General features: G+C 42.9%; 1 protein-coding gene across 4 annotated transcripts; it reads left to right on the top strand.

Annotated features, from left to right (window-relative positions):
* The first annotated feature begins 4,393 nt into the window (after nucleotides 1-4,393).
* hepacam2 (HEPACAM family member 2) lies at nucleotides 4,394-14,698 on the top strand. 4 transcript variants are annotated; one of them, XM_030120973.1, is made up of 9 exons: nucleotides 4,399-4,577; nucleotides 8,633-8,992; nucleotides 9,087-9,374; nucleotides 11,108-11,407; nucleotides 12,281-12,400; nucleotides 12,821-12,842; nucleotides 12,943-12,977; nucleotides 13,843-13,919; nucleotides 14,005-14,698. In XM_030120973.1, the coding sequence occupies exons 1-9, from the start codon at nucleotides 4,520-4,522 to the stop codon at nucleotides 14,113-14,115; spliced, it is 1,371 nt and encodes a 456-aa protein (XP_029976833.1). In that variant the 5' UTR covers nucleotides 4,399-4,519; the 3' UTR covers nucleotides 14,116-14,698. The 4 variants fall into 4 exon arrangements, 2 of the variants coding, with proteins under 2 accessions (XP_029976833.1, XP_029976834.1); XM_030120974.1 differs by having other exon boundaries at nucleotides 4,401-4,577; nucleotides 13,846-13,919; XR_003934014.1 differs by lacking the exon at nucleotides 14,005-14,698 and having other exon boundaries at nucleotides 4,394-4,577; nucleotides 12,286-12,400; nucleotides 13,843-13,917.
* The last annotated feature ends 790 nt before the right edge of the window (nucleotides 14,699-15,488 follow it).

The following is a 15,488-nucleotide window of genomic DNA, read 5'->3' as shown; positions in this document are numbered from 1 at the left end:
CCCTCCTCACAGCTTCACTGAGGGGGTCCTGCCTGCAAGAGGGGCTACGAGGCCGGCCCGCATGCAGCTGGTGGGGTGAGGGTGGGGACGGCGAGCAGAGCAACGGGTCGCACCCCAAGCGTGCTCTCCGACCGGGACTGCAGACGCTCCAGCAGTTCGGTACGCATCTCCGACGGCTCCGCCAGCGAGTTCAGAAACCACTGGTTTTCCGCCGCCACCTCCACCATCAGATGGGCCAGAGTCTCCCCTGGCCGCACAGGCTGCGTCTCTTTCATGTTGCCTCATGATACACAGATTCACTGTGACAGCTCTCTGCCTGTCATGGGTGGGTGCCGCAGCATGGAGGACACCAGCCTTAAGTTTTCATTTTTGTCTTTGGGTCACTAAAACAAAACACTGACTGGACAGCCCTTCCCAGGTTCATCCTGCAGTCCAGAACACAAATCCCTCAGCCCGCACATCTGCCCAATGTCCACCACCTCCCTCCTGGAGTGGTTCGGTTTTTTTTTAAAGAGTCTGCTGGCACTGCGAGAGGGGAGGACGAGACAAATCAATCATCCTCAGGTGACTTCAATCTCTAATTTACTCTCCAAACTCCTCTTCACAGCCAGCCACCACCTCCCTCTCTCTGCGCTGTGTCCGAGGCTTTTATCGTGAACTCGTCTTCAAAATAGGACGTTGCGTTGGAAATATATGCATATAGGTGCGCGTTTGTGACATCGTGTGTGTGCTCACATTGAACTTCAACATCCTCTCTGATGAAACGGAGGGGGCCTCTTGTATTACACCATTGTTTTTCACTGTATTAACTCTTTTTTTTTTTAATCACAGTGACTGAGGAAATACCATACGTATAGGCACCTACTGCCCCTGCAAAGCCAGTGACACCTCATGTGGCCCCACTGCAACCACACACACATGCATACACACATGCACATGGACGCTTGTGCGCCAGTAGAGCAGCCTTGATGTGGGCTGGTGTGCTGTGTCTGCTCTGAGTGTCTGCAGCTGGAAACCAAGGCTGCTGGAAGAAGAGAGGAGAGTAAAGATAAATGGACAAGAATGAAGCAAAACTAGAGCAGGAACAAATCAAGTACAAAATTTCATTGTAAAGAAAAAACCGAGGAAGTACAATAAAAGAGAGAAACGTTACCCCTTTGTTGTTGTCATTTGTTACTCCTGATCCAAAAAGAAAACCAGGAAAATCATTTAGTACCACAAGGAAGAATGCAGAGAAAGGGATAATGTGATCAGTGGGTGGAGGAACAGTAGGAGGCTGCAGGAGGCAACCAGTCCAGAGGGGTAGAGCTGTGGTGAAATGTGGCAGTCAAGGACTGGGAGGCTGAAAATGGAAAATGTGACATGTTTTAACGCAGCAAGAGGCCCCCCATTTGAGGCTGTGTGGGTGTGTGTGGGTGTGTTGTTCAGCTGGTGAGTTCTGGTTTTGTAAAGGTGGTCCAAAAAAGGCCAAACCAGGCTCTCCGATACATGGATCTGCTTCATGAAAGTATATTTTATTGATTCCCTTGGAGAATTTAACTCATCCTATTCATAGTTAACCTTAACTACATATACTAGGCACAGAGGGCTGCTGCAGAGTGATGCCCGGGGAGCTGGTGGGGGTCAAGGGTCTTGCTCAGGGAGTCACAGCAGGAACCTGTAGTGAGTGGGAGCCTTAAAATGCAAATCTCCAATCTCAAGTCTGCTTCTCTAACCTCTGTGGATGTACAGAAGTGACGTCTGTTGAAGATGATCATTCACGTTGTGATCATTTTGACCATTTTGACCATTTGTCTCCTGCAGTTCCCGTCTACTTCTACAAAGATGAGTGTCAGCCAAATGAACCTGACTTAGCCTTCAGATACACTTCCTTTTTCACTGTTCTTTTAAACGCCCAATCATCTAATCAGATGGTTTTACATTGTTTTGAATGAAAACACAATTCCATGTATGTCTTATTCAGTGTCATAATTAGCATTAGTCAATTATGCTGATTATGAGCGATCCAAGAAATATGCACCAGAGACATTTTGAAGTATAAACTTTATCATTCCATCATTTTAAAGACATTTTGGCATCGTAGATCTGACAAATCATTCTCTAATGCAAACACAGAAAACGGCCCTGAACCTAGAGTTGAACCAGGGATATTCTCACTGTTAGGTGACAGTGCTAAACCATCAACACTTAATTATGTGTGTTTGTGAATTTTTTTATTTTGTTCCGGCAAAATCCTCCCTTTCTGTTTGGATTGCTATGCAGAAGTGTATTATCATATTGGAACAGACTTAACCTACAAACAGAAACATAGAAATATAAAACATACTTTTTGAAGGGGAATGTCTGGCCTGGCGTAATCAAAAATATCAAAGAAAAAGAAAAGTAACGTAAAGTCAAGTGAAAGAATGTTTCACACTGGGCTCACAATGAGGGTGAAGATGGAAGATGGATTGATTGATGATGATAATGATAACAATGATAAAAAACAGTGTTCTTTTCATTGTCTTTCTAATGTTTGATTGACTAGTTTTCAGTAAACGAGTGAATCCTTCAAAAGATATATGAAAAATATTAAAAATACCTGAGACAGACAGACAAAGCTGCCTCATTAAACTGCATGTAGAAGATCAAAATCTAGTTTTTTTTTTTTCAATTCAAATAAAATTATCATTTATTATCCCAGCGTCAATACAACAAGACAGAAAGTAAACATGAAGCCCTTTTTAAATTGCTGGACAGGTGATTTTGCATTCATTGACACGTTTCAGCCAGTTTATGGTGCATTGACTCCATCTAAAGGTGAAAAGGAAACTTGCAAGATGAGGACAAATAAGTGCTCCGGTCGACAATGAGAAAGCAGAAAAGTTTGAGGTAAAACCCCATTTTTTTTAACCGTGTGTAGAGACATTTATGATTTCATAATATAATTTGCCTGATATCCATGCAGCAGCCGTTTCCTGATCAAAGTTGAATTTGTACAACGTGAATCAAAACAGGGCTTGATAACTCCTTGAGATGTGAATCCATGTCAAATTTGTCAGATCATGTGTTCTGATCAACAAAAACTCTATTTGTATGAAAATAGAGCATGAGGACTTTAGTCTGAAGCATTAATCATTGGACTTGGTTCTCCCAGTAAAAAGAAATCCCATGATGAAGCGCAAACTAGTAAGTGGGAAAAAAATAAAAAATAAATAAAAAAATCAGCGTCTTTAATGGTGCCACCACCAAACTAGGCACTTATTTATGCAGCTTACAATAGCTTGATTCATCCAGGGTGCAGTTCAGTTCTAAGTCAACCACAGCCTTTCTGAGGACGTGCACACACACACACACACAGAGAAAAACTCCTGCATGGAACACTTGGCAAATTCTGTACACTGAATAAACTGTGAGGACATAATCATTCTGGAAATCAATTAGCTCCACCAAGTTGTTGATTTCTTTTAACCATCCTTTCGTGGATGATTATATTGAGGGATCTTGAGGAGAGACAGTCCCAGACCGATTCCCTTCAGCTGACTCTATGTCCCACAATAAATACAGCTTGTTCCTCACACTAGAAGTAAATGCGAACTTTTTATCTGATTCATTGGAATAATTTTTCTCCTTCAAAAGCCTACTCGAGGAAAGAAAAAGCCGTGTGAAATTGTTCTCACATTATCCGTCCATCCATCTTCTGCCCTGCTTCATTCGTCTTCGGGTCATGAGTGGCTCCAGTTGGCTGAATTCAGGCGAAAGCGGGGTACATCCTGGAAAAACCACCAATCCAACAGAGGGAAGACACAAAGAGACACCTGCCCATATTTAAACACACCTATGGGCAATTTTATGAGCCGAGAGTGCTACTACCACTTCATGACATGCGGTCAAGGCATCTCTCTGATATTGATACAGGTCTATATCCTGCAGGCACTGACATTCCTCAGTCAGTTTCACTCCATCAGCAGCGTCTCGGCCTGTTTTTTTGTTCTATTAGTGGAAAACTGACAAAATCACTGAAGACAGAGGAGCTGATTGCCCCCTGAAAGCTCTGTAACATACCCGGACTCCTGTATTAACGGTCAAAAGCTTTGTTTCGCAGCCTGGAGGTCCGAGCCCGTCGACAGCTGGTGTGTCATAATGTAAAGAAACACTTTCCATTCAACTCTCCTTTTACAGTTTCGCATCTCAGTTTCTCTTTGACGCAGTGAAACGCTCGCCCTCGGGGCTGTATGTACGATGACGATACTGCGCTGTGCCTCTGCCAGGTGGACCTCTTCTTACTCCTGGTGTCACATGGGAGGAGTCTGTAACTGAGTGCAGTAAAGCAAGCTCCTCTCATTTCCCTGGCAAATGTTGTCGCCACAACCAGTCACATTTCTCTCCTCCTCCTCCTCCTCCTCACTGTCCTCCTCCTCCTCCTCCTTCTTCACCACCACCACCTCTTTCTCTGCTCGTCCTCTCCTCCGTCTCACATCCTCACACTCACTGTTTTGCCCGTCCGAAGTGCCACAGATCCTCCAGAGGGTAAGATGCCATGGAGGCCACGGGGAGGACGGCGCTGTACATCTGCTCTGTTCTCTTCGCCCTGACAGGTGAGTGATGCTCTGCTGGAGTTGACAGTGCAGTTTCGACGCAGTCGGGCTGCTATCTCGGCTCGGCGGCGAGGCAAAACTGAGGGATGAGTCAAGGAAGTTTGACTGCGGTGGGCAGGATATGACTGTCTGAGTAAATCTCTCATCTTTAAAGGGTGCAGTTTTTTAGAAGAACATATGAAAGTGGGTTGAAAAATTGTCTTTTTTTTTTTTGCTGGCACAAAAAGTCTTGTGTTTGCAGTTTAGATGTTAAAGTTTTCTTTCTATAAAATGTTTCTAAGCTACGATTGTTCCAGAAATACCCTGTCTCCTCTCTTTTTTTTCCTTTTCCAGTGAAGTCTTGTGCTTCTTCTCTCTCTCTGGTTGTTTTGCATGTTCTTTCCATAGTCACCACTGCGTGACTTCACAGAATTAGCTCCTCTGCTGTTGTTTGCTGGAAGTAAAGGCACACAGACAGTATCAGTGGAAAGCAGAAGTGACATGAACCACAAGCTCCCTGACTCAGTGTAACATGTACGTGCGCTCAGAGCAGAAGATCATTGTCACAGAAAAGTGGCTCAAAAGTGGACTAAACCCCCTGCTCGGATGTTTCTACCATCAGCCCTCCTGAGAGGAGCACACTTTGTCTTATCTGAAAACGAAAAGGAGATGTTGGTATTGGGACACGCACCCGCTGACTTTATTTAGTGTCCAAACAGCTTGGAAATGTGTGAGGGTGATAAGAAGCAGGTGCTTGTGGGTCTCCACATGCGGCTGTTTGAGTCCGCGCGTTTGTGTGTGTGTGTGTGTGTGTGTGTGTGTGTGTGTGTGTGTGTGTGGGCATAGCGACCGAACGCAAGATGACCCATTGTCACAGTAATCTCCTCTCCATCAACACAACAATATCCATAGTGTTTGGGGGACAACAGTGAAGGAGCGGGCTTCTCCCTCTGCCTCTTCGCCCCGGATCTCAGCTGGTGTAAACACAGGCACACGCCTGCTACCGACAACACACACGCTCGCACACAGAAGCGCCTGGCCGGAGGGCCGGCTCGTCGTCTGGAACGCGCTGCGTCCGCGATGGTCGTACTATTTAGGACATAACACCAGACGCACAGTGGATCTATTGTGATCAACAACATTGAGGCTGAGTCTCCATAGACCTGCCTGACAAGTATGCATGCGAGGAATAACATGGATCACTTTTTTTGAGTCAAGATTCTGCTTTTCCACACTTTTTGTTAATCAAAAAAAAAAAAAAAAAAAAGCAAAAAGGAAAAAAAACAACACAACAGTTTGTCATGACTATTATCCTGTCAATCTGTGCATCTGAAGCAGAAAGGGAGAAGTTTCGGAGACAGAAGTGAGAAGAAGGAGATTACTATGAACGAGAAACTGTGAGGTTTTAGTAAGTTTGTTTCACAGTAGCGCTGCCTACTCACATGCTGCCGCTTAACTCAACCTGGCATCCGCACAGACGCCATCGCTTCGCCTCACTTTTTAACTTTCAAATGTCAAACGAGCATGGGTCACCGCTCGGAAGAAAGATGCTTTTCAGACTGGAATAAACTCAGAAAGTTAAAAACTACTAACTAACAGATGGTGTTCTTATAATTTTTTGGTCAAATTCACTGAGAGCATTAGGTTCAGATCTCTGCTTGACATGAAAAAAACATTGAAAACTTGCTGCGTCTTTTGTTTTTGGTTCCTGTAGCCAGTGAACAAACTTCCCTGGCAACCAGGCACAGGATAAACAGACCGCAAGGTGCAACAGATCAACAATCGTAGTTACCTCGGACGGCCCAAACGTTTGTTCAGAGACGAGCGCGGATCAAAGAGACGCCTCATTCCTGCCTGACAACAACTCTCCGTAGGGAGCTGGGTCAATATTAACTCACTACACTTTCAGGACCTGGACAGCTTGAAGACTAGGATACAGATTATGTGATTAGTCTGTCAAAACAGGTGTGACTTTATTTATCAAATGAAGTCGTCTACTGGACACACACTATTGGTTTGTTGGACTGGGAATAGTTTTTATGTATTTTATCAGTGTTAAAAATGACTTTTCAAAACATGAACTCTCCTACTTTTGACAGTAATGCACCAGTATCTGATTATTATCAATAATGCAATTCCAATAATAATGGAATAATGAATAATAATAGCTTCAGTGGGTTTATTACTCTTTATATTTGTCATGTCTTTTCGCACCATCGTAAGACATGTCTGCATGTTGGCGGTTAATTATTCATTCGTTCAAGAGCAGGTGTCATGTTCAATGCCTAAGAATTAACCCCCCAACCCCCGCTTGAGGGCTTGTATTTGAGAATTTCAGTCATTAATAAAGACTGACTCAGACAGACCGAATCGATGTTTTTGTGCCACCATCTGACTTCCAGTTAAGCGTGTAAGTTCAGCTGAGCCTAATGAGTGACTCAGTCTTTCCGCTGCCCCACACAGTGCTGACAGCTGATGTGTCACAACAATTCATCTCTGATAACAGACACAACTAAAAGTAGAGCACAATTAACTTTTGAAAGTAATTCTTTTTTTTGTTGGTTTATGTAGTTAAAAAGTGAATTCTAAAATAATTTTAATTTCTTTTATTCCCCCTGTACTCAACACTAATTAATATTAATTTCAGCCCTGATGAAACAGCATGTGAGATCCATTGCTGTCTCAGTTTGTGTGCTTGCTCTTTTGGTTATATTCAAATTCAGTGTTTCTGTGTTTTTGTGATTTCCTTTTTAGTTTGTGGTTTAGAATCTTAGTAAAACATGCTGTATCACGGGAAATATCGGGAATTCTTCAAAAACACAATACGTGGAGTAGCTCAAAGGAGCAAGGAGAGATGGCTGTGCTGTGAATAATATGGCCACTGCCAAGGATCAATGGGCTTTGCCTCGAGATGACAAGACTTCATTGTGAGAATGCAAATTGATAATAGCAACTTTTCGTTGTTGTCAAAACCCATTATTGTCTTGGGAAAACCTACACTCTTTAGTTCGTCCCTACCCTACACTCATTTTTTTCTGCAGTAATTGCTCCTATTCAGTGCAACACAATAGAAATCAACATAAGGGTCATAATGCCCGATTATTTTTCACATGTTGCAGATATTTGATCTATTTTCCACATCACAGTGGAGTGGTGAAGTGTCTAATAATGTATGTGAAATACTGTAGATCTATGGAGTAATAATTTGAAATGATGCTTTGTCACGCAAAGTTAGTTACTGTAATAAGCAGAGTGGAACATTTAGCAGCTCAGAATTATTCACCACAGAAATTGGCAGAGATTAAGAAGAGTGAAATGAGACAGCTCCAAATGGATATGAGATCCTCTCTCCATCAGAGATGTTTATACAGTTTGTAAAACTGCCACCGAAAAGGCATTCCAGTTAAAAAAAAAATCAGATATTATCCTCTCGCAATCATGTAGTGATTCGTCTGAAGAACTAGGAGATGTTGGACTGGAGTTAACGTTTTCCTTTTCATCTGCCCATTCCGTCAAAACACATGAAACACACAAAACATGACCCTGCTACGTGCCCGGGTTTAAAGGAGGCTACAAGCAAAATGAAGGCAAATGTTATCCATGATCAGACTATATTTCGATGGAAACTAAAGTAAAGCTGTGGGAAACTGAAAGTGCAGCAGTAATGGTGACTGCAGAGCAGTGTAATGCTGAGCACCCCTGCACCAAGCTGGTTGGAGTTTGATAAGTTTTCCCACGTTTCCCCATGTGCATGGGCTTTCTTTGGCCAATTAGATTTTCTCCCATGGTCCAAAAAAGGTTCTCTGGTCACGCTCTCTTGCCCGAAGGTGCAAAAATGACAGTTAGTCCTGTGATGAGCTGCTGATCTGTTCGGGAACTGGCTGCAACCACTGAGATGCTGACTTGGAGTAAACCATATAGAAGATGAAGGAACGGACTGTAAAATGATATTGAAGCATTTTTTTTTTCCTGAATCAAGCTTTTAAACTTCTCTGTATGAACTCTGATGTTGAGGAGACCTCACAGTGGCTGCACATTAACTCTGTTTCTTCAACATTTTTCTCTGTCCTCTTCAGAGGTCAGCTCAGAATACATACACATGCCCGCTCTGGTTCATCACGGCATTGAAGGCGACCCGCTCTTCCTCTTCGTGGAGACTCACTTTCCGCTGGACGACGCTGAGATCCAGGGCACCTGGTCTCACACCAAGCTCAGCGGCAGCAGGACCACGCTGGTGACGTTCACCAAAGACACTGCCATCACCGACATGATGTACCGCAACCACGTCCTCTTCAGAGAGCCCAACGTCTCCCTGCTGATCCAGAACCTGAACCAGGGTGACGAGGGGACTTATCATCTGAGCCTCAACATCGAGTTTCACAATAAAACCGGACAGGTGATCAAGGAGGAGAGAAGCGTTCGTGTTACAGTGGACGGTGAGTTTTCATCTTTTACAGATCGGGTCAAGAGTTTAATGATATTTATTAGAGAGGGCATCACATTGCCTGTGTTTGTCTTGTTTCCTCTCAGCCCCCGTGTCGACTCCAGTCATAGAAAAGAGCCCGTCGTACGCGGTCGTTGAGGATAAGGCCAACGTAACGTGGACTTGCTCTGTTGAGAGAGGAACAAGAGTCGTCTTCCAGTGGCTCAGGGACAATGTCCCGCTGGTTCCCAGCGACAGATACCACTTCTCCCGGGACAACTCCACGCTGTTAATCAGCCCCGTGAAAAAAGAGGATAAGGGAACATATCGATGCGTGGCCAGCAACCCCGTCAGCCCCGGAGAGGACAGCAGGGCTCTGGAGCTCAATGTCTACTGTGAGTAGCGAAATCGCTCCATTTCTTATCTGTCCTCCCAGAAGTGTCGCTGTCTCGCTGTTCAGAGCGAACAGAGTTCAGGATCAGACCAACAGACAATTACAAACCTGCATCGATCAAAGCAGGTCAGATGAAACAAACACACTTGGCGTCAGACCAGCAATCATGAGCGTTTGAGGAAATGTTATTCCATGGTGATTTCTGGTCTGAGCCTCTTCTTCCTCTTATACGTCAAATTTAATTCCACCGGTTAAATCTGAAAACATGTTTTTATCAGTGATGATATTAACTGACATTGATTGTTAGCTGACATTTAAGAGGAAAGCACTAGAATAGAGAAAATGGTCATGTCAAAGGAGCTGCAATACATATATTTTAATCTTTATTACTTATTACTTTATTTGACCTTTAACCAGTTGGATTCTGTGATTTCTCACACTACAGTTTCATTTGGCATTTATCTACCTTACCTCATATTTAGTTGGATTTATTATCAAAGTTGTTGGTAGTAGATTTTTGTAACTGCAATGAAAATCATACCAGCAACTCACAGAATACACACACTCCCCCCCCCTCCCTTCGCTCACGTGCACTAGATTTATTAGGAAGTATGTAAATCTGTGAGATCAGCCGACAGACAGCTGAAAAACACGTGGCTCCTGTGAGATGTTATTTGCATAAGCGCTGACTTATCTGACAGAGCTCGTCTGTTCCGCCATGGAGGGCGTAGATGCACTGATAAAGCTCACTGCTCTTTTGTTGGGTTGAAACTGAAAACCAGCTAATAACTAACCGGTTCTTGGGAAATCGGTTGAATGCGTGGTAGCTGTAGCTAAGAAACAGATTCTGCTTGAGGAACAGAAATCTGTAAAAAAAAAAATATTCTGGAGTTTGCATGTTCTCCCTGTGCAGATTCTTCAGATACGTGGTTGCTGGATTAATTGGTGTTTTCAATTTGAACAGAGTTGTGAATGTGTGATGGACTCTCTCTGCTTTTGCCCTGTAATTGCCTGGCGACCTGCCCGGCCTGTACCCTGCCCCTCTCCCATCGTGGTGTGGGACTGGCTCCAGCCCCCCTGCGAGATTGCGTTGTCATAGAAACTGGATCGATGGATGGATCTTAGTACGCACACAAAGTGAAATTACAACGTTTTGTTCCCGCAGCCAGGAAAGAATCAGTCACTTCATTAGCATTTCTTTTTGCTGAAGGCTTTTGTTTCAAGGAGGCATTCAGTTTGTGACAAATTATGATTACGGCGTGACATTATGAGTGGAATTGTAGCTTCACAGAAAAATAATGTATCTTACATGAAGTTACGTAAGAACTTTTCTGTCACTCGCTTGATATTTGGAGGAGTTTGTGCTGGATCGCTGTTACTGTGCTGGAAAAGCCAGAAAACTCTTTATTTTTATTTCTTCTTAATGGTGAGTAGCGCGGTGTCTCTGTTGGACGTTGTGTGCCAGCACACATTCAGTGATGCTCTCATCCACCCGCACAGTCCCACACACTGACAGCTCTAATATGGCCTGGTGGTACAGTGGCCTGATTGTGTGAGATTTCACTGATCGCCGATGGTATTGACTTTAAAAAAAAAAATCGGTGTTCATGGAAACCTCAAATAATATTTACATATTGAGAAAACTGGATCAACCAGATCGCCCAGGGAGAACATGAGAACAAATTTCTCTACACTACACTAAAAGCTTTCCCGGCCTGCTGTCGCCCCGCGCAGATGGCCCGTACAACCTGGAGGTGAGCTCCGTCCAGGGCCTGCGCACGGGGGAGGTGTTCACCATCAACCCCGGGGAGCTGGTCTTCTTCGAATGCCAGGCCGACTCCAACCCCCCCAACAGCTACGTCTGGATCTCCAAGAGGCGCAACGCCAGCCAGGTCATCAACGAGGGCCCGCGGCTGGAAGTGCGCTCCTACAGGCTGGCCCAGGCCGAGCAGTACCTGTGCCGCGCGTTCAACAACGCCACGCAGAAGCAGGACGAGGCGCAGTTCACTCTGGTGGTGGCCAGCCTCGGAACAGGTGGGCAGAGGGTGGAACGTGGCTGAAGGGAGCAGAGCGTGGGCTGGGTTTTCGAGAGTCTTTTGAGATAAACACTGTGTAAACAGTTTGCCGTGCCAAAAAAAAAAAACAAAAAAAAAACCAATGGAGTTTGGTGGGCTTTTTGAGAAATACGTGTAGCCAAAATGACAAAACACTGGGCTGGCTTTGAGGAGAGTTGGGCAGATAAACTACTGCAGCTGGAGCGAAACAGCTGAGAGGAAAAAAAAAAAAAAAAGGTTATAAGATGAAATATACATGGATATTATAAAACGGAGGTTTTATCTTTGTTGCTAGGATCCAACGTCTGCTGCCTGTATTAAAGTTCACTGGCTGGGAAAGTCAACAGTGGAGAACAGCTGTTGTATTTGTTTGTTGACTAAGTTTTATAGCGTGCGGAGTTCGCCTGTGTGCTGATCTTCAAAATAGATAGGTTGTCTTGGAGATACCGAGAAAGGCACATTATAATTCCTACTGATGCCGAACATGATTTAAAACGCTGTTTACTGAGTCAACACAAGCCTCTTAATTCATCATTATTTTATGGACATCAAAATCTCTCATGAACTTATCTAAAGAATCTTCTCATGACTGCAGCGTTTTACAATCATGCTACGTATTTAAATACATGAATGAAATTCACAAGGATATTTACTTGTGAAGATATTTTTATTATTAGTAAAAACTGTAATTTACGTGAAAGTCCACACCAGTCCTTTGAAGACTGTAGAAATAGTTAACATTATTAAATTGGAATTGGTTATTTCTAATATTCAGTTACTCAAAATGTGCATAGCTTGATGTATGCGCCGCTCATATCAAACCCTTCTTTCTCTTGTTTCCTAACACGGAAAGAGAAGCACATCCAGGCGGGTGGCTCGGTGTCTTGGCTGGCCGTCATCACTGTCTGCTCTTTGTTTGTCATCGGCTGCATGCTGCTCTTCTTTCTCAGGAGAAACTGCCATCCTAAGAGAGGTCAGACAGCATCCTCCTTTCATTTTTGCTTTGTCATGTTGTTTTTCTGCTGCGTATCGGTGGTTTCAAGTCCCTTTCTTTGAGGGTCACCATTCTGAGTGACCTCTGGGTTTCTGTGATATTAAATCTCTGAATAATGCTGCTCTGTGTGTGTCGGAGCTCCTTTCATGAATGAAACCCAGCGGCCCTCCAGGAAAAAGGATGCAACACCACAACCAAGACAAATGTTTGATTTGTCTGAAGATTTGAATCCAGGCATTCAAACGCCATGATTTTAAAGTCGATAAGATATTTTGACGCTCCAAGCGCCTGCATCGTGGAACTAATCAGAAATATAAATAATTTGGAACATTTTTCAATGTCTTCATCTGTTCATCTGAGAACACTTCTTTCTTCCTGTCTTTATTGTTTTCTCAACAGTGCTTTTGGGCATTTACAACAGGTAAGAGGCTTAAATATGAAAAGAAAATGTGAATTTATAGAAGTAGCCTCTATCCACCTGTGAGCTTTGAGTAACTTCTGTCTTTGGTTCTTATTGACAGACCGTTTACAGAGCAGAAAAGACCACATCGTTCAGGTAAAATATGATTTTTAAGTGCTTATGTTTTCTTCAGCATGACTTAGATAATGCAATGTTCCCCTGTGTTTTCAGTGGTCTTGAATAATGCTTCATTAGGCAGAAGGACAGGGGGTTTTCACAGTGTAGTTCCTGATTTTCTTTTATTTTGCTTCCCACATCATAAAATGCTGTCTGTTATGGCTGCTGGGATTCATAAGCAAAGAAAAAGCAGAAGAAGAAGAAGAAGAAGAAGAGGAAAAAGAAACTCTTCTTGTACTAGTTAGATGACTTAAATGTGAAGTTTTAGTGAAATCCCCCCAAATAGATTTTAATTTCGGGAACTGTTAGGCTTACAAGTGAGCACTACACCTTTTTTTAAACTAATTTAAATGGTCTCCATTACACTTTTGGTAAATTCCACTCGAAATGTGTTTCAGAGAAATAATCTGTTTCCATCTATTTATTTCTTTTCATCAAGACTTATATGATTTAAGTCTTTAAAATAGGGCAAGTAAACATGTCACAAGTTAAATGAAACATTAGAACCTCAGCTACACAAATCATCAACCCATTTGCCAGGTTAAGGATATTGAGTCCACTTCGTACCACATGGACAAATTATGTAGCAAATTAAAGCATAATCTTCACAGATGATGAGATTATAATAGTAAATAATCTTACTCTTGCTCCCTCCCCAAATCTCTGCAATGTATGCCACCGTAGGCTTTATTTCCTAAAGTAAACAAACTGGAGATAGTTGGAACTTCAAGCAGAAAAGTAAGCTAAGATTATCATCTTGACAGTAGCTGTAACTTTCATTGTTCTGTATTATACTCCATACTGATGTAAAGCTTGACAAAATAAAGACAAAATGATGTGCCAGCAGGCCACGAGGATGCCACAGAAGACTTTGGAATCTACGAGTTTGTCTCCATACCTGGGAAATCTGAATCTGCACAGGTAATTCAAAAAACTGAGAATATAAACACATCAAGAAGCATCCATGTTTTTTTTTTCTTAATTTCCATTTCTGACTGTCCCACAGGCCTCGTGCAGGTCTCTGGCTCGCCTCGAGTCACTTCAGGACATGCACACCACCATTTACGATGTGATCCGGCACGTTCCCGAAACCCCGAGTCAAAGTCTGCTGAAGTAACCTGCAGCGTTGGTTTTGCCTGGAGACTCGCGTGAGCTTTATTCTCTTGGGTCTGTGTTACCAGAGTGTCAAGCACTGATTTTTGGTGGCCCAGCTTTTTTTTTTTGCACAACAAGGGATGAAGGAGATCTGTGTGAACACACAACCCGATCATGCACTGCTGTCGTTAAGCCTAAGACAGACTTTAAACGTCTTCTGCTGACATTACTGTGAGATGACAATGTATGTATGTGTGTTTCAATTTGTCATGTGAACGTTTGACTGAAGATAGAACTGTCTTGCTTTTTGCAAAATTATCTTTTGGTTTAAACTAAACGAGCCTGTTCAACCATGCAATTTGTGAGGAAGACCAACAAGATGCTCAAAATACAATACTTTGTTTATTATTTTGTTATGTATTATTTTCAGCGCTAATTTATCATTAATAACTTTCTATTGTAATATTCCTAAAAGTATGTTTTGTGAGAAGTGTTGCCATGAATGTTTCCTTCTTGTATGAAATTTATTCAGGTCAATTGTAAATAATGTACACATGGATCATTTTGCTAAATCTACATACTGTACCTTATTTTCAATCATTTTGTTTCGGTTTTGTCTATTTATTCCTCTTGCGTTCCTCTTTTCCCATTTCCCTAAATGTAGCTTTTTTTTTTTCCTGCTCACAGAAGTCATTGTGAAATGCTCGACCATGAAAAATCATAAAGAAACAGTAAATATTTGTACAGTTTGCATTCACATGTTTGTTTTGTACTTTATTAAAGATATAACTGTTTACTATTTCCCTCTTTTAAAAATATGCTTTTGTTGCCGCCAACCAAACCGAGACAATAATGTCTTTATCTCTGTAGCGTTTTTTACGCATTTATATTGCTCTCTGTGTTTGCCGATCTTCATAGGAAGGTGATAAGAAGCAATGACTGGAAATGAACACTTGTTCATTCACACACCCTCACAAAAAAAAAGAAGAGAAAGGACGAAAAGCAAAAGCCAGCAAAGCTGTCAGTTGTTCTGTTGCTTCACAGTCAGTCTTTGTCTGATGTCTTGGCTGCGATCGCTCCTCTGAACTAGTTGAATTTGCAGAGACGGTCGCAGAGCGGCCCGTTGCTCGCCGGCCCGTTGTATCGGTATGCCGTGTACCTGGCGTGATGAAGACAGGCAGCGACAGACGGATGGTTCAGCATGTGGCGGAGTGCCCTCCACCCGCTCCTGCTGACATCTTGTCACGAGTGGAGAAAAGCATGCACGCGCTACACAGCACATGAATATTCTACCCATCTATAGGCTCCTCTGCGTATTTTCAAAGATGAATCTACCATTAGACGATGTAGGGTTTCTTAGTTTTGATGGTTATGAACAGGATTGGTTTAATGTTG

This window comes from Salarias fasciatus, chromosome 22 (assembly GCF_902148845.1).
Source record: "Salarias fasciatus chromosome 22, fSalaFa1.1, whole genome shotgun sequence".
Taxonomy (NCBI): Eukaryota; Metazoa; Chordata; class Actinopteri; order Blenniiformes; family Blenniidae; genus Salarias; species Salarias fasciatus.
The sequence above is the reverse complement of the archived record's forward strand: the minus strand, read 5'-3'. Positions and strand labels throughout refer to the sequence as shown.

What these genes read in the sequence shown, in the direction of transcription:
- hepacam2 (XM_030120973.1), top strand. Translation starts at nt 4,520, where the DNA reads ATGGAGGCCACGGGGAGGACGGCGCTGTACATCTGCTCTGTTCTCTTC. An exon ending in GGTGGCCAGCCTCGGAACAG is followed by an intron (nt 11,408 to 12,280) that starts GTGGGCAGAGGG and finishes TAACACGGAAAG; the next exon opens with AGAAGCACATCCAGGCGGGT. An exon ending in GGAAATCTGAATCTGCACAG is followed by an intron (nt 13,920 to 14,004) that starts GTAATTCAAAAA and finishes ACTGTCCCACAG; the next exon opens with GCCTCGTGCAGGTCTCTGGC.